Raw genomic sequence first — 24,326 nt, 5'->3', positions numbered from 1 at the left:
GGCATGCATCAGTAATCTACCATTAGTGATGTGAATGACAAGTTTGAATGAAACCAACCACTACCTCGGACAACCAGAATAAGATTTCACTTCCCAATCAAAAGCAATGCAATAAAACTTTTCCATACAATTGTCATTATCGTCCTCACAAAAACAATAAAGTTTGTTGAAAAATTACACTTTATTTTGTCCTTTTAAAATGTGAATTGCAACCACTACAATAACACATTTATAAATATACTGCAACCATCATCGCACCAAAACATTTTACATGGCAAATAATATTTCTTCATCAAAAGTTATAAAGTCTTTATTTACAAATATACATGCTGAATAAATGAACTCTGCATGATTTCCTTTTGTAAAAGTAATTTAATGATTTTAATTTAGATTTCAAACTAAAAACTGTGTACTTGTTTATATTTATACAAAACCAAAGAATCTGGATTTCTCAAAACTGTTAAAAAGACACACACTCTAATCCTTTGAGAGACATATTTTTTCACATCAACATTTTAGTGATCATTTTGCAAACTTGTGTATTTTTATATAATTTCTTTGTTACTTTTTGGCCCAATGAACATAAATTCTTCTTGACTTTGAAGCAAAAGGAAAAGATTATGCAGCTACGTTTTTGTGCATTTAAAGAGTTAAGGCAACCACAAATTGGAAAGTCCTAATCACGTCATATATAATTTAACAATAATTTGGACTTTATTTTATAAAAGTTTATAAAACCAAAATACCCAAGATAAAATTTGTAATAAGACATCATACATAATTAAAATGAAAGATTACAAATGTGTCAATATTGATGCCCTTACTGCATCACCACTGCATACTTTTTTTCAATATGCATGAATTAAAAGATAACTAGTTTTAGGAGGTGATAGTCAACAAATAAAATTTGTAATTCGTTCAAGATTATTTACAAAAAAAGGAAAATAATGGCTTCTCGAATAATGTACATAATATTTTGAAATAGAAAAATTCAATAAATGTTTACATTCCCACAGGGAATCATTATAATTCTGGAATACAGTTTGAAAATATTCTTAACTGTTGCATAGAAGGTACAATAGTACAAACATTTGTGTATATACATGTATTATACAAAAGTTAAAACCTGAGTGCAGTACAGTGAAGTGAAAATTGAAAAATAAACTGTGTATAATAGGTCACATAATGGAGACTGTTTATTTGCTGTGTGAATAAGTTACACATCTTGGTTTTAAAACATTTCTCAATTCGGGTGTCAAATCACTTTCCAAAACAATAGTTTGATGGAAAATATGTACATTGTATTCAATCAAATAATTTTGTAATTTAAAGTACATTATATTTAGCCTGGAATTTAGCATCTTTCCGAGTACACTCAGAAATGGCCTGGTGAATTGCTTTGTAACTTTGTACTTCGCACAGATTTATGTGTCGTCACTGATTAGCTGTTTCCATGACTACAGCACATTACTATTGGAACACGGATGCGCAGACTGGTATAATTTGTATAAAATCAGGTAAGTTAGTGTGGAATATCTAGTCTACTGGGAATAGGAAGACTTAGGTCTGTGAGATTTCTTTTGCAGAGACGGCCCATTTGACAGTTGCGGTTCAGACATTTTATCTTTGCTTCTTCTGTGTTTACCACGTCTGTTCCTAGGCAGCTGACAACTGGTATCTGGGTCGGTATCAACCCAATTATTGGCTTGCAGCGGTTCAATCCCTGATGTTGATGATGTTGACGGTTCTGATATAACTACCCTTACCGACTTGGGATTAGCTGAAATAATATGATCCAGGTTATATACGCAGAGCTAATTTACACAAACATGGTCACATGTGGCTGGCTCAAATGAACTTTAAATGAAGTTCAAATTCATTGAAACTTTCATTTGTATGGAATTTTTATACAATCACAGTTTTACATTATTATGCCAAATATCAATCTAATTTTCAGTAAAAATCTGGTACATGAATCACCATGTCATAGTCCTATAAGTGCTTTGATATATAAATTGGTTACGATTATACAAATTAGGTAATTAACCAAAAACGAACTAGGTTATTAAATTAAAATCCAAAAAGCAGAGAAGAAATCAGAAAATTGGCTGAATATTATGCAAATAAGGTAATTAATATGCTCATTTCAAGCAACAAACTAATTAGATGTGCAGATTATCCCAAAGCACCCATGTATTAAATTACAATACATTCTGATGCACAGTTCATTGGAACACATGCTAGATAATAATTTTGATCATTAATATTACTACCGTAAATTTAAATTACAATTTAATTCCACTTCAATAAATTCCAAATCAAATTTTTCTAAGATTACATTTAATTAAATTTCATCTCAAATGGCAAAATAAAAATTTCTGAAAATGTAAAACAAAGAGTAGAAGTCACTTTATGATGTTGTCATCACTTGGCTGTGTGTTACATAAATTTAGTTTCCTAAATGTATGTACACACACACAGACAAGATGAACTCTGAGAAGACTCACTTTGTCAACAATAATAATAAGTGATAAGCTATTAAAGCCATTCATATAACAGAAATTTAAAATTGTGCCTAATTAATTAAATTGGTGATGAAGTTTTATACAATTGTGGGTGCTCATTACTGTGCCTATATCGGTGAAATTGAAATAAACAGCATGCACTCACTCGACCCCAGCTGCTGCATCAAACACAAACCAGATGAACTAAGACAGATAAACACGACATGGTACAATATCTGACAAAGTTACAAACATTATGAACATTAAAATAACGTAACAGTGATATTTGTCTTTGCTTAGAATTTGAACTCAAAACTTTAAACAGCACATCAAACTCTAAAATGGGCCATTCCAGTTAATATCTGCACCCCCCCTGTTGATGAGTTTGTGTGTTTACTTCATACAGGGTATAATTTCCATGGGTTTACAAGTCATACAAAGTTGTATTTCCAAATCACCATTCACCATACCGTAATGGAAATCCAAAACTATAGTTCCTACTTATGGTGTTGATGAGTTCTTTTGTGCCACCATACAGAGTAGTATTTCCAAATATACTGTCGTCATATGCCAATTCAAAATTTATGTTTCATAATGGAAATCTAAATTAACCTTGATTCACGGTGTTGATGAGTTCATTCGTGCCACCATACAGAGTAGGATTTCCAAATATAACTGTCGTCATATGATGCAAATTTTCCAAGTTCAAAATTCTCCATACAATAATGAAAATACTACTCCAGATCTTGAGGTCTGAGTTACACCAATTCATCACAAGACTCTTGTATTCAATGTCACTTGTCGAATGGATGGGGAAATGGGGCTATTTCATTTGGTTATGTGAAAATGCACATAAATGCGTCTCTTGTGTGAAGCATTAGCATCAGACCTCCAGTTCCCTTGTATAGAAATCCAAACTGTGGACTGTATATTACGGTGGTATCTTTGTTTAAAAAAATGTAGAAGGAAGTGTTACAATAATGATTAATAATAATGATTACTAATGACATATCTGTACTTTTTGTATCATTGATTTTAATTAATAAAACCCCATAATCTTCAATTTCAGAAAATACAATTTACAATTCAGTACCATTTAAAATGCATTTTTACTCATTAAACAAGTGAATCAGCATTACATTATGTATGCATAGTTGTCTACATTGTATCAAAGTAGAGCTGATCTGCCAAGCATATGTATGACTACTTATTCATAACAATAAGTTGCAAAGAGATATTTAAAACATATGTAAAAAGCTAGTTTAATTCATATTTTTCCAAGTTAAGTAGTTGGTAGGTTGTAACTGGTGGTCATTAGTTAATTAGAGCAATTACATATCATGTTGGATTAATTCATCTTGACATCCCAGAGAAACTGGTTAGTCCATTTATTGAGTTGACTGCATTTTTATGGTCCATCACTACATGTATGCTTATTCACCCAAGTACCCACATTGGTCCAAAAATTCCTTTAAAATGCTGAAGAACAAACCAATAAACTGAATTCTGACATTCAAAAAGTACCCCAGTCAGCCATATTTAATGAAATCCAAAACTAAATTGATGGGCACATCTATGGATAGGTACTTTGTCTTTGTACAGCATTTCAATAAAGTCATCTTACAAAATATGACTAACAAGAATTTTGACATTCAAAATGGCTGATAGTTCTTCATATTTGGTTGAATCATGAAATGCATTTATGTATGGTTAGTCACTTTGTCTTGGGGTGGTCCTATGTTAAATTTTTGTCCAAATATAAAAATTTAGTTACAGTTGTTTATTGGAGTCCAACGTATGGGAAAGTGAAAAGATACAAAAAAAATAACAAAATTCATAACTTCCACAAAAATAGAGATATCATCACAAAATGAACAACTTTGAGACAGGAAATAGTACATGTGTCTACATTATACAATGTAAATGTGAAAGCAATCTGACTGGCCGTTTTCGGGAAGCAGTTGAAAATATGCGTTTTACAAACAAATTCACAGATGATCAGTCATACTATGAGCTGACTGGACTGGATTTTGACATTCAAAATGAACAATATTTGATTAATTCAGGAAGAAAATTGATGTGCATATGTATGGTTGACCACTTTGTGCCAACAGGTGGACCGACAAATTTTGTTCAGCTGGGGGCTAAATATGGTATATCCAGTGTATGTACACCCGAAGATTTTAATCAATGATTAACTAGGCCTACTTTTCTTTACTACTTTTAATTTTCCCTGTGAAAGTTCTCTAGTGATGTCTAAAGAGTAAATTTGGTTTTGTTCCTTGTTATACTCTATTTCTATTTCATCCAAGTCAGCATTATATGACTGCACAACAGCTGTATGCCAACCAGGTTGTCGTGCGCTGTCTTTAACATCGTTCTCAGTCAATTTCACTTTTATTTTTGCTCCAACCTGAATGATTTCTTGGTATTCTTCATCAACATACATATTATCAAAACTGTCATTTTTGGCTGAAGAATTCGAGATTAATGATAACTGTTTATTGATGTTTTGATTAATTCTTTTTAAATTATCAATTTCATCTTCGAGTGGGTCAAATACAGTGTGTAAATTTTCTAGAATGATATTTCTTGGGATTGGTACTTTGTTGCAGTATGGCTCTGGAACTGACACAGATGCACGATCCCTTGGTCTGTCAGGTGATATATGAGGCAGAATGGCAGTTGTGTAGGCTCTTTTCTGGTTTACAGTTGTGTATCTTACCTGGAAACGTCTCTCTTCCAAAATTAACTGTTTTTCGATCTGAATTAAATCCAGCAAACCATTTTCTTGCTCATAAAATAACAGATGTCGATGATTGTGCTTCAGCAAAGAAACCCTTAAAACAAGCTCATCTTTGCAGCCAACAAAAGGTATATCATGAAAATTCAAAATTTCTCGCAATTTAGGTGCTGATAATTTTTTAAGTCCTGCAGTAGAGTCAGGTATATCCCTTAGGTTACCAGCATACACCACATAAACTGGTTGCTGCAAGCCATCTAATTTAGCTATTCTTTTAACAAGTTCGTGTTTACTACCTGAATCATCTATGTGTCTGGTTTTGCACATACTTTCTAATTGTGCATGTGTATGGTCTTTGTAAATTTGTGACTGTTTCCAGGTTTCTTTCTCAATGTCATCTTTGATTTTCTTTTCATTGCCTTTTTTAGCTTGGTCGTAGTAATCTTTCACTTTTGCCACAGTAGTCCATGAGAGGAGTGCCAATAAAGTAAACAGGTCATCATTTGGCTGAGTTATCACTGTACTGTATTTTTTCGGTCAAAAAACATGACTCAGTTCTATCCCATGGTCCACTGCCCAAATGCTTTCTGTTTTCATACGAGAGGTAATGCAGTTCACCAGTTTTTAACCATCGTAGAAAGTCTGGTACTGGTTCTTTGTCATACCGTGAATGGGGCATGCCAATCCAACTCTCATTTTCTCTATATATTGTTGTTGAATATTTTGTAAGATGGGCTGTTCTATGCTTCATTTTGTTGTGAATTATTTTATAGTCATCTGTGTATTTTCTTTTGAACTCTGCATTTACATTCCATACTACTTGTAATGAATTAACTATACCATTTTTATTTACACTATAATCATTGCTACACTCCTTTTTTCGCTTCTCTGTCATGGACAAAAATGCCTTGAGGCTATCATCATCTGAGAAGACCTCTTCATTGTGTGTTACACCTCTGAACACATGAAGAGGCTTCCCAGCATATGTGGCTGTTTTCAGGCAGTCCATCACTTCAGTTGCCATACTTGTCATTGCTTCTTTGTGGGCTGTTGAATGTAGTGGAACTTTTGGGTATGTGTCAGGAACTTTAAATGGACCATGTTTACTCAGTGCTTTGTTTTCAGAAGCATGTACACGTTCTACAAAATTTCTCTTTGAATGGTACTCACCAAAAGACTTGCATGACACAGAATCCAAGTTAAGAAATGTTTGTATTCTTACCATGATCATCTGAACAATAGTGTTGGATGGAGCTTCTGAAGCTCCATTGTCCACGACAAACAAAAAATTTTCCTTCAAAGCATTTGTTTTGCTATTCCTAAAAAATGGATCCAAAGCTGGTTCTGTCATCAATAGAAAAATTTCATTCATGCATCTCAATGCAGTTTCTGGTTCATAAAATGCCAAGTTTACAAGGCTTACAGCATCCCCAGTGCGTTTGATATACAATGTAACAGCTGAATTTCCATTTTCGATAATAAATGCAGCTTCATTTAAATGGGGAGTCTTGTATACTGTTTCAGTTTTCATAAAAAGATGTGTCATTGGGGTCACAGCGTTGTATCTTGACTGATCCCAGTCATGGTCTAAAAGGATTCCACCCCTTTTCTTCCATGTTTTCCCAACTGTTTGAACAGGTGCTACATTAGCAAGCACAATGCTTTTTGCATCCTTAGAGTCTACCATATATGAATCTTGGTTTTCTCTTGCTTGATCAAGGCTGAAGTTGACATGGCTTGTAGACCAATGAAGATTGAACACTTCAGCTTGCACACCTGTTCTTGGTGGTACATGAAGAGAGATACATGCATTAATATTCTTTCCATCATGGTGTTGTCTGGCTTGGTGAGTTTTCTGCCTGTAATTTTGTGTGTAATTGAAACAGGTTGATAAGGAAATTGTAAAACCAATAGGCGATAACTGCAGCAAAATTTTTTTTGCTCTCTTCATTATCATGTTGCTATCAGTTGCTCTGTATAGTGTACCATCAGTTAGTCTTGGATGGCTTTCTAACCCACCGGATGGTGCGTCGTCATTACCACCACTTTCAAACATATACGTCATAATTTCGGTCATTTCAGGAAACTCGTCACATTTCATCATTCTTCCTCTACCTGATGCTATAAGTGTTTTCTTCATTTTCCTCACTTTTGCTTTTATGATTCGTTTTGTGAAGGCATTTTGTTGTTCTAAAGTCATATCATTTCGCACCATTTGTGATAACACATCAATAGCTTTTACTTGCTTCAATTTTGACATTAAACTATCTCTGCTATTCTGTATTCTTTTTTTACTTTTTATGTTTCGTAGTTTCATAACAAAGTTCACACTAGTTATTTTTTCAATCATACTCATAAGAAGATCTTCTTCAGGTTTACCATCTAAGAATTTTAAACTAAGGTTAAAAATATTTCCAATGCTGTTCCCAACATGCTTATTAATGAGAGCATCATGGTTGACACATTTCTCTATTACATTTAGTAAATTATGAATGTCATAATTTCTGTTTTCCATGATGTATGCAGTTCCACCAATATATATTTGTGTTATATTCAAGTGTGCTGCAAGAGTGTAATAATAATCAAATGATTTCCGTGTTTTTAGTTGATCATCAGTGTCTTTGATATTGATGTACTTCGATTTAGCAGTAGCATAGAATTTTCCAGTCGACTGAGTATTCACATAAGGACCATGTTGTTGAATGTATCTTGCAGTATCTTTTATTGCTAATAGATGAGCTCTTTTCTTAAGATTTACTTCAGTGCTTATTTTCTGTTGAATGGTTTTAATATTGTCATCCAGAGTGCCAGTTGTTTTACCTCTTGTCACCTGTTCAGGATAGTTCACATCTTCAAGATTTTCGATTTCACGTGTTCTGGCTTCATTTGCTTGTGCAAGGCTGCCAACTTTAAAGTAGAATTGTTTGCTAATAAATGGCATTGGGTGTGTCATATCACAAGTAGAATCAACTAGAGAAAATTCTTTGTTTTCACATTCTCTAATTTCACATATAATCTCTTGTTTATTACCTTCACGTACACCCAATTTTTCTATTAAAAGGTGTACTTACTAATGAAGAATTAGGCGTTTTTTTATAAATTGCTATCGGGTCATTAATTTGTTTCTGTTTTGTTTTTTTCATTGGTGGACTTCCATGTATTAAATTTGATATTTTAGTAAATTTTCTTTTGAAAGTACATGTATTACTGTTGGATAAATTATCATTAGTTTTGCTATTTGTATTATTTGGTTTAGGAATAGATGTATGAACCTCCTTATTTCCCTGTATCATAGCATTTTGCACACAGTCTTCATTTGGTTTAGTCTCTTCTAACCTATATGTGGTTGAATATACTTTCTCTTTAACAGTCTTTGCTTTTGTGCATTTGCTTCTCATGGCATTGTAAGTAGGCATAACTGATTCCTTCTTTCTGCACTGTAGGACATCATTGATGTTGAGAGATTGAATTGTTTTGGCAGGACTGAGGAGTTCTGTTTTAAAACATGGCACAAAATGATTTGGTTTCCACCAGTTACCAGGCAATGGATGTTTATTCATTGAATGGGACCATAATATTGTAAGGATGTCATTACTTCTTCTTTGACATGGATATATAACACGGTTTAGAACTTCTCTCACACATGGATTAAAATCAGGATAAAGTGAGCTTATTTCAAAACCAGTAGCAGATGCAAGCCCCATCATATGCCAAAAGGTGGAATAATAGTAATTGTTACAGGCAGAAATTGTTTCTACTTCGAAAGCTTCTAAGATGCCATCTCTGTTTCGTGTAGAAATATTTTCTGCTGCTTGAGAAAGGTCTGCAACTCTCCTAGAGATAAAATGCTCTTCAACAGCGACACTTTCATATAATCCTTTGCATCTTACATAAAAATCTTCATTAACAGCCATTTCAACCACAGTTCGCACTCTCAGTTCTGTATGCATCAATTCATTTCCACTTAGGAGGAGTGAACATGCTCGGAACAAACAGTTTCCATCACCGACACAAGATACTGGTACTAGGTTGGTGTTGGCATCTGTGGGATAGAGGTGCTGAGCAGTTTTATCAATTCTCAAATTATTGCTTACTGTTTTGACAATGTTGGTTGGCAATGTATACTTTTTGAAGTATGGTAATAAACCATTAGCACACACACTCAGCTCTACAAAACCACGTTTGCCTGCATCTTGCAACTTAAGTTGGCAGTGGTTAAAAAACACTTCCCTGGAAATATTTACAGTATCATCATTGATATTCTGAAAAAAAAATAAACAAATAAAAAATAAATAAGAAAACATGGCAAATTGGCAATTGAGTGTGACATGGGTATCTATGTAATCCGCTTTCCGTTCAGTCTCAGCTGGGAGAAACAATACATTTGTATGATACTTGATTACTTTCAAGAAGTCGAAAATATCACTTTCTACCAAAAATGACAAAAATATTCACCAAAATTAGAGAATTGAAGATATCATCACGAAATGAACAAATCTGAGAGAGGTCCACATGTAGTACCTATATATGTAGTATCAAAGCAATTGGACTTGCGGTTTTTAACAAGAAGTCGAAAATATCACTTTTTACCAAAAATGACAAAAATATTCACCAAAATTAGAGAATTGAAGATATCAACATGAAATGAACAAACCTAAGAGAGGTCTACTCAAGGTACATATACACCAAGTATCAAAGCATTCAGGCTTGTAGTTTTCAAGAAGAAGTCGAAAAAGTAAAACATTGACACGGACGAGGACGACGGACGAGGACGACGGACAATCACTCATATGATAAGCTCCGCTCGACAAAGTCGACAGCGGAGCTAAAAAGCATTTGGACTTACGGATTCAGACTAGTTGTCGAAAATTTTACCAAAAATGAAAATATTACTCACTAAAAATCCAACAATTTGAAAGCAAATATTATTTTTCTGATAGAAACATGTCTCATGAATTAAGTCATATTTAACGTGGAATCATACGTGAAATCTCGACATAATTACAACTCCCCATTTAACTATGTGATTTAGTGCCATGTTACAGTATGAAATATTCATCTATTAGATTAATTTTATTATTTAAATAGCAGATATTCCTTAAGTGGAAGTATACAGCTGCACACCCTATGTGAACACATCTTACTGGGCTTTTGTAAATAATAGTTCTCTGCTGGTGGGGGGGGGGGGGGCAATTTTTAATCTTATTTGTGTGTATTTTAAGGTAGCAGGACAGTTTTTTGGGCACTTTTCACATTTTGTTTTGAAAATCACAAGCATAGCTCCATAAGGCATGCCACATACATTAGTACATATTTATTTTATTGAAAAAAAATATCTTGTACAAGTAAACTGTTTTTTTTTCTTGTGTGCAAACAAATACCCAAGTTTTTGTTTATCCAGTGTACACCCCACAAAATATTAATAATAGAAAAGTACAAGCCAAGAGCTTTCCAAGCATATATAGATTGTATGGTTTCTTGTAATTTTTATTCTGATTATAGATGTTTATATTTGTTATGCCAATAAACTATCCTGCTACCTTAACACAAATGTACCACATAACAATAATATTGACACAATACCAGGGCTTGAAATTACATGTACATGTAGCAGTAGCCCTGTGCTCACCATCTTTGCTAGCCAAGGTCTAAGTTTATTCGGCCATGCCTCTAAACAGACCTTGGCAGAACGACCATCAAATATGCGTATTCTAACAGCCCCCCCCCCCCCCCCCCCAGTAGTCAGTTGTCACTAATCATTGTCCAATCAGTTTGCGTGTTACAAATCCCTCTTTAACGTTTCATTTTAAACGAAATGGGAGCGCCCATGAATCGTGATATTTGTGATGATATAATTGCGAATGTTTATGGTGTTGGTGCCCTCAAACCTCATCAGGTACAGGCAACCGACGCAGTTTTGTGTGGGAAGGATGTCTTCATAGCGACAAAAACAGGAAGTGGAATTTTGTTTTATAATTTAGTACGTCCAAGCTGATTGGGCGCCTTGTTTCGAGGCACGCCCAATCAGATCTCATGGCTTAAGATACGCAATTAGCCTATGCGATCCCGCATGGTATTGTGTAGAGGCCTATAGGTTGAAGACACAGGACCGTGCAATTTGGACGATATGTGCCCACAGACTACCAATTTTCATGAGGGGACAACTATATTTCAAAGTTAGTAGTGTAGTCCACATTGCTACAAAAAATTGTAACAAATGAGGCTGGATATAGTCCTGTGGAGGGGGGGGGGGTACCCTCCAATGCTGAGTGCAGGGACTGTACAATATTGCAATGCAAAATTTATAAAATATAAAATAATACATACCTCAGACATTTTCAGTTCTATTTTGATGTACTGATCGAGCACTACTGTGACTTGCTGGGTGATAAGATACACAAAATAGTTTCTGCTGGAGTGATGTCTTGTCCAAAATGCAGCAACCTGTGTTTCAATCTCAAGTTTGATGACACACAAGCACATGTCAAGAAGAGTTCATTTTGAAAAATGCCCATAAGGGTAGATGCTTGATATAGCAATTCAAAAAACAAACTCTATTAATAGTTTGATATACGGAAAACAATTGTCAAAGTAAACATGAATTTATTAATTTGACACACATACAGAAAAATAAGTAAAACAAAATATGTATTAAACTTAGAATGTACCCACCCACCCCCACCCTCCACAAACCATGGAATAGTACATTCCAGAGGCCTTGATGCTTCAGGATCATAGTACATCAGCTGCTTTTCTTGCTGGGAAATTGAAATTGGTCACTCAAAAGATTCTGAATAAAGCTATCAAGGTAAGGTAACTTTTATTTTATATTTTTTTACTGATAAAACTGGTGTTCAATGCCATGTGAAATGTCATTGTGGTAACATTTGAAAATGTGTCCATCATGTAAATAACAAATATGACTCAAGAGGGCAAATCATAAAAACTATTTAAAATAGAAATTGTACTGTTCCCTTGCCAGAAAAAAAAATTATTGCTTCTGCCCAATGTTTGTTGAAAAGTTTTGGTAAACAAAAATGTTGTGGAGAGCACCTTCTAAAGTGAATTGTGATTTCCTGAGATAAAGTAAGGTAAATTGTTTGACATTGTTACTGTCCCCATTGTTTAATTAAAGTGCAATATAATTGGCAAAAAAACAAACAAGACAGCCTATTAAATCAAAATATACAGTAATAAAAAGTAAAATATGATGATTTCACTCAAAGTATTTGTTTCTTTATGCTTCTTGCATCATTGAACAACCAGGATAAACCAAAAATTAATTGTTGGCTTTTTCTAAAAAATAATAAACATTAAGGGAAGAACAATTAATCCCAAATATTATAAGAATGGAGAACTATCCAAAGCTCAAATTTTCTGCAGGCCAAAATTATAACTGTCCAGGTCTTGTAAGCATGCTGATGCTTTATAATAATACATTGTAGCAGATACTTTTCAAGACCCTCTCAGCTTGCAACATAGTGTTGAAAGTGCACATTCCACTATTTAAAATTTTCAGTGACCCAATTTTTTATTCAATATATTTATACCCTGAATATATACTTTACAAAAATCTAGTGACCAACTGTATTTTTTAAATCCCAGTGTCACTGTAAACAAGTAGTTCTGTGGATGCATGGTTTTGACACTTTTATTTTCATGTGCATTAATATTTGACTCCAAAAGTGAAAAGATGTATGTGCTATTTTTGTGTTCAGCAAAAGTTTTGAGGAAATAGGGTCTATTAAATAATACCTTCACAATAAAAAAGTAAACACTTGGCAAAAGAAAACAACAGCTTTATTATTCTTGTGAGAGAACATTCAATAATTCATACCACACTGCTTCAATAAAAAAAATGTAATATTCTCCTACAGAAATATTTTCTTTTTATATTTTTCACGAGTTCTGAAAAAATCAACAGTATACAATCAACAATTTCCAATAGATTTGACCATTTTACCAACCTGTCTAAGGGTTCCTGAGAAAAAATCCCTCAAATAAAATAAAGACTTAGCTACTTGATCATGTATATAGTTCAGTCTGTTTTTTTTCCCACCAAACTACACAGCATGCTGTTGCTGCTGAAATAATTTATAAAAAAATCACCGAATTTTGTTCAAACAGGGAGAACATTTTTAGAGTGTATAAACACCAGTGCCACATCGAAGTATTCTGTTTAAACTTGTTTTTAAATACAGTTGTCTAAAAAAAAGGCCATGTGAAATTAAATCGCAGGGAAATGAGCTTTTGAAAGCATTAATTCACTTAGCAAAAAGGTAATAAATATCAAGGCTCCCTAATAGAATCAACTCTGTAACAGATTGAAACCCAACCCCACCCCCAATTAAATGAAACGATCAGTAGTTTAGATCTCAGAAATTTCTTAGTATACAGTATAATATTATATATTTTTTTTCAATTTTGTTGACAGCACTATGATTGAGATAGTACTATTAAATAATGGTGAATCTCGTGGAATGATTTTCGTGGATGATCTCCCCAACATGCTGACAGATTTTAGAGAGAAGGTAGATGGAGATATAAAAGAACTGATGCCAGAAGAGTATTTATTTACTTATAACAGAATACCACTGTCCATCAGTCAAGAACAAAAAATTACATTTCTTTCCTGTGCTAAAAAATCAGATGCCAGTCATTACATGATTGATTTCAAAAGTATGGCTGCAGACAAAGATTGCAAGCCCACTGTATATGAGTTACCATCTTCTACTCCAGAAGTGATACAAGCTACTGATAATACTATGGCTTGCATCATGAAACCAGAAGAACTACGAATAAAGACAGATGTTGGATATGGAAAATCAAGAAATAAAGTAATCGATAACCCACTTTTTAAGTCAGAACCAATCAAAAAACAAAAAAGTATTGGTTTGTTCTTTGGACGAAAAGACATAGTGGTAAATATGAAGGAAAAACAAAGAAAAGGACAATATGGCGAACTTTCTAGTTATTCGCAACAGCAAATAGAAAACAGCAAAGGGCTTGAGAAAGAGAGAAGAATTCACTTTAACAGAAAATTACAAGATTTGAAAGTCAACAAAAGAACAAGTAGGTGGAATGCAACAGAAATCAAAGGTGCAATATCAATGGACTGGTTGAACTGCAAATCACAACTGCTAGAAATCGAAAATGCAGAACTTGATGCAGTTGAAGCTAAGATAGTTGGAATGAATGAGAACAAATTACCAAACAAAACTTTGAAAACAGTAAACAAAAATATGGAAAGGTTGCAAGCTGTAAATTTGAAAATTAAATTGTGCATGAATCAGATTCAAAGAAAACGACATGCATTGAAAAATGATACTGAATCAAAATCTGTCACAAGAGATGACATTTTAGAGAAAGAAACAGAACTGGCTCTCCTAATGTCAGAGAAAAAAAAAAACAATTGATGCACTGAGAAAGAGTTTACAGTGCAAGTCTGCAAAACTAAAGTCATTGGTTGCTACTCTTAATGTTCAAAGAAATGAGCAGGATGTCAAAATTAACGCTGTATCTGTAGAACTGGATCCAGTTGAAGAAGCTTACATTCTTAATGATTTTAAAATGGATACACATGACTTAGATGAAGAAGATTATGAAAATTGTGAAGTGGATGCAAAACAACAGGACACATCAGCTGATGATGGCCAAAGCAAAAAAATGGATACTAAAACAGTGGATGTTTATGAGTTTAATGATCTCCAAGAGGCAAATGTTGGTAATATGGTATCATATCAAACTGGAATGTCTCAAGATGATATTCAAGTAGCTGAACCAGCTGAAACTACAAGATTGGTTTGTAATAAAAAAGTCCCTAAACCCACTACGGCTAATATATCAGACCCAGTTTGTTTTACTCCTGATGCCAAAGCGGCAAAAACTGGTGCAAGTGCTGGACTGGATCAAGCTGATTTGCAATCTGATGTAAGAGATATAGATAAAAAAAGTGCTATGAAAATTTCCAATTGTACACCCTGTGATCAAAGATCAGCGGAACAGGATGAAAATTCTGCAAGGTAAGTCTTTTTTGCATATTGCAATAATGTACAAAATAGTAAATATGAAAATATTTTAAAAGTCTGAAAACCCCATGGCCCATAATTTATTTTAAATAAACATACATGTAGTTTGTTGATGTTTGGTAAGTAAATTTGACAAATCTATCATGAAAAGTGAAAAACTATCAAAATTGGCAGTACCTGTCAGATGTGCAGAGCCGCAGTCTAGGAATGACAATCATTATTATTCAATATGATTTGTCAAATTTACTTCCGAACATTGACAGACTATGTTCTGATGGTTGTATACAGAACAAAATTCAGTTCATGCACAGAACCAGACCATAGGAAACATTCACATACCTCTCAAATATTTTTTCTGATAATTGGTAGTCAATTTAATTGTTAGCCCCTGTTTGGACAAAGTCTGAAAACTGAGACTATTAGTTTGGGTACTGTTCGTCTTTATGTGTGCACATCCATCTGTTCGTGTTTCGGTTCAGACATACAGACAAAATATGATGACCTACATGTGATTATTATTATTTGGTTGAATGTGAATGATTGGTAGCCATGTTGTCCTTAAAGTTGTATTGTCTAAAAAATTTTATTAAAAAATGATCATTCCTCTTTTCAAATCTGTATGTTGTACTGTACTGTGTGCAGTATTAACGTCTGCAATCAGTCAGATTCAAAAGCCTGAATTCTCAGCAACTTAAGGAATCTCAAATGTACTTTTTAAATACAGTATCCACTTATCACAATGTGTAAATTGTGTTATTACATTTTTTCATGAGTTTTTACCTTTAAAGCGTGGTAGTCGCCGCACTGCGCATGTGCCACATTTGTGTTGATAAACATTGATTTTCCCACAATCCAATGTGCTCTTCAAATGGAAATCACAAGAATGAGGTTTGACCTTGGTGCGACTTGCACTGATTACCACCAGTGACTCCTTTGATACCTTCCAATAACATGAAAATTACTTAATTGAAGCTTGGAAACATCTCAGTTCGTACTCGTTGATCTGCGCAACAGTCAAAGTCGCCATCTTTGTTTATATGAGACCCAAATATCTCGCACATGTGCAGCGCGACGACTACCGCACTTTAATATGCAGCTTGACTCCCTAGGCCAGTTGGCATAATATCCATTGTTGTTTTATTGCTGTTGCATTGTGGGATTTATAGTCTTGAGACTAAAAATAAGACATACATGTCGTCTTTGATTTATCGCAAATGGGACAATTGTTGGATTTAGTTAAGGGGTCAAATTAACCTACCGGGGGTATTCACAAAGGGCTTTCAACTAAATATAGGAGACAATTCAACTTTAAATTTGCTAAAATCTTTGATTAAACGTGTCAAGAAATTGTTATTCACTCATCACAATTATTATATTTTGCAGATTACTTAACGTTGGAATGTGGGTCACTGTGCAGTTCACAGGTTTAACTAAAAGGGAAATAATATATTATGGACTGGTAAGCAAGAATTTGACATAATACTGACAATGCCTAGAAGGAGCATTACGGCAACATAATTTAAGTTTAATAAACTATAATTTACAGTGACTTTTCATGTACATTGTACATGTACCGTAGTATAGATTATTATCAGGTATAATTTTTAGTAACTTTTTTTTTACTTTCCAGATTGATGAAGTTGACTATGAAACAAAAGAAATCTGTGTGAAGTTTCTTCGGAAACGAGGCACACATTTCTGCTGGCCTTATATAGAAGATATTGCCTGGGTGTCAATGAAGGATGTTTTAGCTGTCCTGGAACCACCAATTATTAATGGCCGGAATCAGCACATTTTTAGCTCCACTGTCACCACAAGTGACTGAGCAGAGTTCATGGGCTGACTGATCCTGACCGAGTCATCCTCATCCCACGTCCTGTGTCAAATGCCTTCTCAACAACCTTTTGACCAATTATTACCTTTTTCACACCACAGGTACTTTGGGGGAGTTCTACTACCGGTAATTGTAAATTAAATTTTCGTCATCGTTGTCAAAAGTCAAGAACAACATACAATGTATGTCATATTGATATGAGAGTTGGTACAAATCTACCTCGCCTAGAGTAGACTCATCAATGTGATTTTCATACGCAAACATTTTTTGTAAAAAAAAATTTTTAGCTCTCTGTCGACTATGTTGAGCAGAGCTCATCATAAGAGTGATTGTCTATTTTCCGTGTCAATTTTTCACTTGAAAACTACAATTCTTATTGCTTTGATACTTTGGTGTATATGTACTTGTACCTTGGGCAGACCTCTTAGATTTGTTCATTTCGTGATGATATATTCAATTCTCTAATTTTGATGAATATTTTTGTCATTTCTGGTAAAAAGTAATATTTTTAAAGTCTGATTGCTTTGACATTACATATATATATATATATATACACACGAGTACTACAGGTAGAACTCTCTCATATTTGTTCATTTCATGATGATATCTTCAATTCTCTAATTTTAATGAATATTTTTTGGTAAAACAGTGATATTTTTGACTTCTTGTTAAAAACCACAAGTCTGATTGCTTTGTTATTAAGTGATATTATCGAATTCTTGTTGAATATGGCAAGTCTGATTGCTTTGATACTATACATATTGTTCATTTTCCAATGATATCTTCAGTTCTTTAATTGAAATGTACATTGCTTACAGCGGAGCTATCACGGCCAACCGGCTACTTGTTTTTGTGTGTTAAAACACATATTTTCAACTTCTTCTCCAAAACGGCCAGTCAAATTGCTTTTAAATTTATAATGTAGGCACATGTACTGGTCCTCTGAAAGTTGTTCATTTGGTGAAGATATCTTCGTTGTTGTGGAACTGGTGAATTTTATAGTTATTATTTTTTTTATTTATTTTTTCACTTTCCCATACGTTTCCCATAGGCCATGTATAGTTCATGATTCCATATATTACCGGTATATATTATAGAATAGAATAGTGCTTTATTGACACCATAAAGAAAATATTACATTTCTTTTTTGGTTATGTACATCAATGAAGTTGAACAATTTTTGCTTGTTAGTTATGAGTAACAATTGAGTACATCAACATATTTCCAATGGGCGTGTATGGAACTTTTGTTTATGACAGCTAAGCTCATCGACCATCACTTGTTTCAGTATTTGAGGCTTTTAATGTGCAACCAGACTCCCCAGGCCAATGTTGGTGAGCTTCCAACTGTTGCATTATGGTATTTATCCAACTTAAAAACCCATACATGTAGATGCCACATTTGTTGGTTTATGCTAGCTTCACACATGCATTTCACTTAGGCCATGGAGCTCCATGCTTAGGTCTACCTAAACGTTTTGTTTACTGAGTAAAAAGGATTAAAAATTTGGCACATTCACACAGCAAAATGTGTGTCCACATATAGACTACCTGGAAACTTAAATATGGGTAAGTATAGGCTTACCTAAACCAGGAAGCTCCTTGCCTAAACCCATACCAGTTGACATTTAGGTCAGTTAGCATGGCTTTATGTTATGTTCTCGTGTGTTTTTCTCCGAATTAAGACCCGTTAAACAAGATTTCTGGGTACATTAATTTGTGTTTGTGGGAATCATGATCTATGGATGGTGAAAAACAAATTTGATGACATAGCAACTAAGTTTTATTTATTTATACTGATAAATTGAGGTTGACTAAATGTTTTTATCTCCCACGGCTTCACACATACAGCATTGCCCAGCTCTGGGCAATCATTTAAAAGTTTTCACGCATTATACTGTACAGAATATAATAAAACATTTTACAACTTTAAAGGGAAAGTCTTTTATTGGTTTTCTAAATATTTCACTTTTAAGTTGGTATGGGTTAGCATATTGAAGGTAGCCATAGTACCTGATATAATAAACATTTTCCAGTCATAACTCAAGATACACTACTTTTTATCTTTCTTAGTGAATAAAGTATAAATTTATTTTTGCTAACTAAGCTGTTACCATGGCAACAGAAGTTTAAATAAAGCTGAATAAATAAAACATGTAAGTGTTATTTTGGCGAGTTAGCACACAAGAAAATTCTTATTATATGAACAGAGATATAATATTCAAAATATTTGAGCAACTTGTCTTAAAATGTTTATTATAAGGTAAAATGAGCATTTTATTGTAAAGTTATATCCCAGTACAATGTAGTAAGTACTTGACTCAATAAATAATCTACCAATAGTTAGCTAATGTTCATATTGTGTTCTGTGTTCATAGCTTTACTTGTGTCTGCAGTGGTTTTGCTAAAGTAGGGAAACATAAGTAAAAAGTTTGGGGAAATAGGTAAAGTATCCATATCCTATACTTACATCTAATTCTGGCTAGGGGGGCCCAGGTAAAATGGCTTGAGAGCTCTGGTAATATTTACCTGCTTACCACCCTTAAGAAAAAACACTGGTCTGGTGTCTTGAAATTATTTACTTCTTTAGTCTTTGTGATGTTATAATGATTTTAGAGTGTCTACAATGTTAATAAAATATTTAAAAGTCTTGCTATGAAGACTATTAGTAACATCACAAAAGAAGCAATATAACAATGACATACTCTTAAACTAAAAGGCAATGTATATTCTTACCCATGCCTGCCAGAATTTCTGTATGCAAATGAGAAGCTAATGAGGAGCCTTTTAAAATACACAAAAATAAAGTTGCCGTAGACTGAATTTAAAATGCATTTTTTCACTTAAAAAAATAATTTATGCTTAGAAATATAAAAATTAATAATATTTATGTATCAATGGATAATTTTAGGTGTGAAAATAGCAGCCATTTCACAGGCACTTTCAAGATTACCATTACAATAGAAAACAAAAGACTACCACTCCCATACAAATAAACATCAAGTGCAATCAATCCCTGGGAGTGAAACCTTCCCCTTTAAGTAAAACAAAACAAATTGCCCATGGCCAGAAGAAGAGGTACAATTCGTTAATCCTTACGGTATTGACAATTCATTCATATAGTGGCAGTCAAACTTGAGTTCAAAGATATAGCTCAAATATTGCCATATTGTGTCTTTCTTCTGCCATACAATGTTGGAAATCCAACCTCATCAACTGATATGTCAAGATATAAACTAAACCCATTCTGTTGAGTGGCTAGTCGCCATCTAACTTTAGTAAAACTATTTTATACTGGTCCAATTTTGTTACCATATACAATCAGAATTCCAAGTTTTTTTTAGTCATACAGTGTTGGAAATCCAACCTCATCAACAGGTATGTGGGAAGATAAACTAGGCCACATTTTATTTAGTAGCCATAACTGCCTGGATTTCCAGAAAAATTTTGTCCATACTCGTCTGGATTTCCAGGTTCAGTTTCTCCATATACTGTTGGAATTCCAGGGTATTTTTCCTATCATACAGTCCCGGAAATCCGACCTCATCAACAGGGGGGGTGCAGATATAAACTGGAATGGCCCAATACATTTGCACATTGTTATGTTTTGCTTGCAGATGTTATGTTTCTTGTATGCCAGAAAATCATGTGACTTTATATGGCCTTGACAGAATCGATAATTTTTCAATAAAAACTGCTTTTCGATGCATCTGATTTTTTTTTCAGTCAGGGTAGCAAAATGTAAAAGATAATTTTGCAAATATACATGAATGTATAATACAGCTACCTTGAAAACTATATTTTAAATATGGTTGTGGTGATTTAACTCTATTAGCAGTAAAAGTTAGCTATATATTAACTGATGGAGAATGTGCATTACTGTGCCAGAAATAAATAGGTTCAAGTTCTAAGTTTCCACACATGCAGTAAATAATCATTTGTGTGAGTGAAATATTTCCAGTGTCTTCAAATGCTTGTGAAATCAGTGAGCATGACAAAACAGGTGATGATATACACTTAAATAACAACAAACATACCTGCAATGGGTTTTAGTTTGGGTTCTTCAGATATAGATTTCAGCTTACAGTGATCACATGTGACAGGGCACCTTGTCTCCATCACCTCACATAACATGTGATCAGTAAATGATTCAAAGTCGTAGTTTTCATACGCTGCATATCGTCCTTGCCAAGCAATGTGACCTGAGCATGACAATAAATATATTGAGACCAGCAACAATGGAATCTTATCTGTTGACAATCAACAAAAGCGTACAATCATACAGTTTGGCTTTCACCCCACATTTTATGCATTCATTTTGTGTATTTATCACCTATGTCTCACACATTATGCTCTCACATAACATATTTGACTGCACTAAACTGGAAATTGCATAGACTGGTGCATCCATGGTATTTGTACTTTTTATTACAGGTAGACCAATTTTAATATATGTATATATTGGCCCATTCCTGGCTCCTCCAGTTCTGTGATATTTCCATTTCTCCCAACCCAATTTGGCAGTGTAGTTTGGAAATTAGTAAATGTGTTGTTACTAAGACCAAAAATATATTAACCCACAGATGCTTTATTTGAACCAATGATCTTCTATACATCTGAGAATATAAACTACCGTTCATGAGTCTTAGTCAGCAAACTTACCATCTGAATGAATAACTACCATTGTTGGAACACCTTGTATGCCGAACAACTCAGCAACACCTGTGACATTGGACGAATCACTGCTACTGTTACTGTCGTTACGTACAAGACCTGTAAAAAAAAACAAGAAAGATAATTATAACTCAAGGGTAAACATTGAAGATGTTATTATTTATTAATGTCATAGCTACATGGTATATTTTTATTGTGAGCGAAGGGCTTGTAAATTTACAAATTAAAGTAACTATATATGGAAACTAGCAGAATTTGACTAAAATTAAATATATATTATAAAAAGGCATTTTTTGTGATGTGATGGAAGTCGCATGAAGGTTTTTATTTCTTCAATAATACACGTATACGAATTTTATCAATATCAGGGTATGCAAGAGTGTGAAATGCGATGAAGATCCCACATTGACAAATTCATACGATATGCATGATCACAAAATCTAGAAATCTTAATTAAAATTAGTGAGTCTGCGAAAGTACTAGTTCATGTTCATCTCAGATAATGTTGATTTTACATTTTTGAATGCAGCAATAATTTCACTCATTTCTGTTTATGGTATACCACAGGGAGTTGGACAAACTTATGTATTTTAATAAATTATTAAATAATAAATTGTTATATAACTTTTCTTTTACCCCCCCCCTTCCTGGTATCGATTTCAAGTAATCACTGATCCTTGTTTATACCACTCTTTCCTTTATCACAACTTTGATAACTTTGTTCTATGAATTCTATCACATTTTGCTGGAAAGGGATTGCAAAAAAAAGAGAAAATAATAACCGTCTGTAATGCAATTGATGTTTTGTCTGATATCTGTGAATTGTGTTATATCAGAGGAAATTAGTACAAACTACATTTTGGAAGTTTGTTTGCTGTTTCTGAAGCTTCTCTGTCTAACTTTTCCCATGATGCAATTAATGAAACATTCCATAATCACATTCTGTCATATTCAAGATTCAGAATGTATTAAAGACATTCTAATCACTGTAGGTACAATATAAATGCTGACCTTAAAGCTAGCAATCTTTACACCACCAGTACTATACAAGTCATTCCAAGCTACTTTGAGTGAGTTGCGTTTGTTGGTTGGAACTCTTCTCAGTGTGGGTGGCAAAACACCAGGCCAAGTAACTCGCAATATTTCTGATAGACTGCTGTTTAGGTGAGCTTTACTACATAATGCCTGTATAATTTAAATAAGTTAGAAAAGACTGAATCAATAACTATAACAGTAAAAAACTATATAGCAATTTTGATTTCTGTAGACCATATACAGAGCATAGAATTTAATCTGTTGGTGCTGTATAATGATTTTCCGATCATATACATTTTTGTATAGCACTCCATGCAAATGATTTTAATAAACAAGTGTATTTATTACATGTAACTGAATTGCCACATGATACGACCATTAAAGGTGGTGGTCATCATGGTCGTATCATTTATATTTGTGTAAACATACTTAACCCTTATACATATGTATTACTATTATGGGTCTCATATCGAATGCACGCAGTCGTGAATGCCCACCAAATTTTAACAGGCACCTGAGGATGGTAATTGTTGATATTGGTCAAAGTCTCATATCAACAATAATGCACTTTGATTAAACTGAAATTTAAAATAAAATGACCAATCATTAGGTTTATCAAATCTCATGTTTAGGTTAATTATGAAGTCATTTACTAGTAATACAGAAAGAACACAATACATTTTAATTTTTCTTACTTGGATGGTGAATCGATATTCCTTGCATATTTCACCCTTGGTGAATGTATAAGTTGTGACATCAGATGGGAGCTGTGCTTCCTCTTTCTCATTTATCATTAACTTGTACCCAGTGAGTTCTGTATCACCGTAGGTACCAGGCTCTAGCCAGTCTATTATGGTATGTGTAAATGTACATGACCTAACAGAGTACAAACAATGTATATGTTATCAAGTAGTTCGGATTGATGACAATCAAAAGAAAAATAACTTTCTTCAGTTATCGGTTATCATCATCAGTTATCATTTAGAATTCTGCTTAATCTAATTTTTTATTATAACTATATTTTTTCTATTAGTAGTGCATGTGATTACAAATTACAGACAGAGGTGTTTCTATGGTCAAAATAGATATTATTTTTAATGATTCCGTCAGTATTGTTGGTTTATATGTACTTCTACTGGGGATGCGCTACTAATAGAGTCGTTTAATTACAGTACTTTAATATATACAGAATTAAACCCCAGTTTTTACATCATGAAGTAAAACACAATTCTTTGTCATGATAGAATAATTATTTTCTTCTGTAAAGATGTTTGCAATAACATGTGACTTTAGTCCAAATTTGTATTCTGCATTTATATTTCACTTGTGTATTCTCCATCCTGCCAGCATATTGATGGAATATTACCTTTGGAAGTTCACGTAACAACATCAATAGCATAGTTGTAATAGCATGCAATGTCTGGACAGCGTAATGTTTGAATGTGTCGCTTACCTGAGTGAGAGTACTGGTGTGGCAATAGCATCAGATGTCTGGACGGTGTATTGTTT

The 24,326-nt window shown here is 33.6% G+C and overlaps 1 protein-coding gene across 1 annotated transcript; it reads right to left on the bottom strand.

The window, feature by feature from the left end:
* Window positions 1–162: 162 nt before the first annotated feature.
* On the bottom strand, window positions 163–24,326 carry LOC146747712 (uncharacterized). Its single transcript, XM_085496561.1, has 6 exons — window positions 24,271–24,326; window positions 23,513–23,693; window positions 22,794–22,967; window positions 21,771–21,881; window positions 21,146–21,310; window positions 163–1,780 (listed from the first exon to the last, which is right to left on the bottom strand). Exons 4-6 carry the CDS (start codon window positions 21,790–21,792, stop codon window positions 1,542–1,544), a joined length of 426 nt encoding a protein of 141 aa, XP_085352687.1. The 5' UTR covers window positions 21,793–21,881; window positions 22,794–22,967; window positions 23,513–23,693; window positions 24,271–24,326; the 3' UTR covers window positions 163–1,541.

Source organism: Saccoglossus kowalevskii, chromosome 3 (genome assembly GCF_978046115.1).
Source record: "Saccoglossus kowalevskii chromosome 3, keSacKowa6.1, whole genome shotgun sequence".
In the NCBI taxonomy this organism is placed as follows: Eukaryota; Metazoa; Hemichordata; class Enteropneusta; family Harrimaniidae; genus Saccoglossus; species Saccoglossus kowalevskii.
The sequence above is the reverse complement of the archived record's forward strand: the minus strand, read 5'-3'. Positions and strand labels throughout refer to the sequence as shown.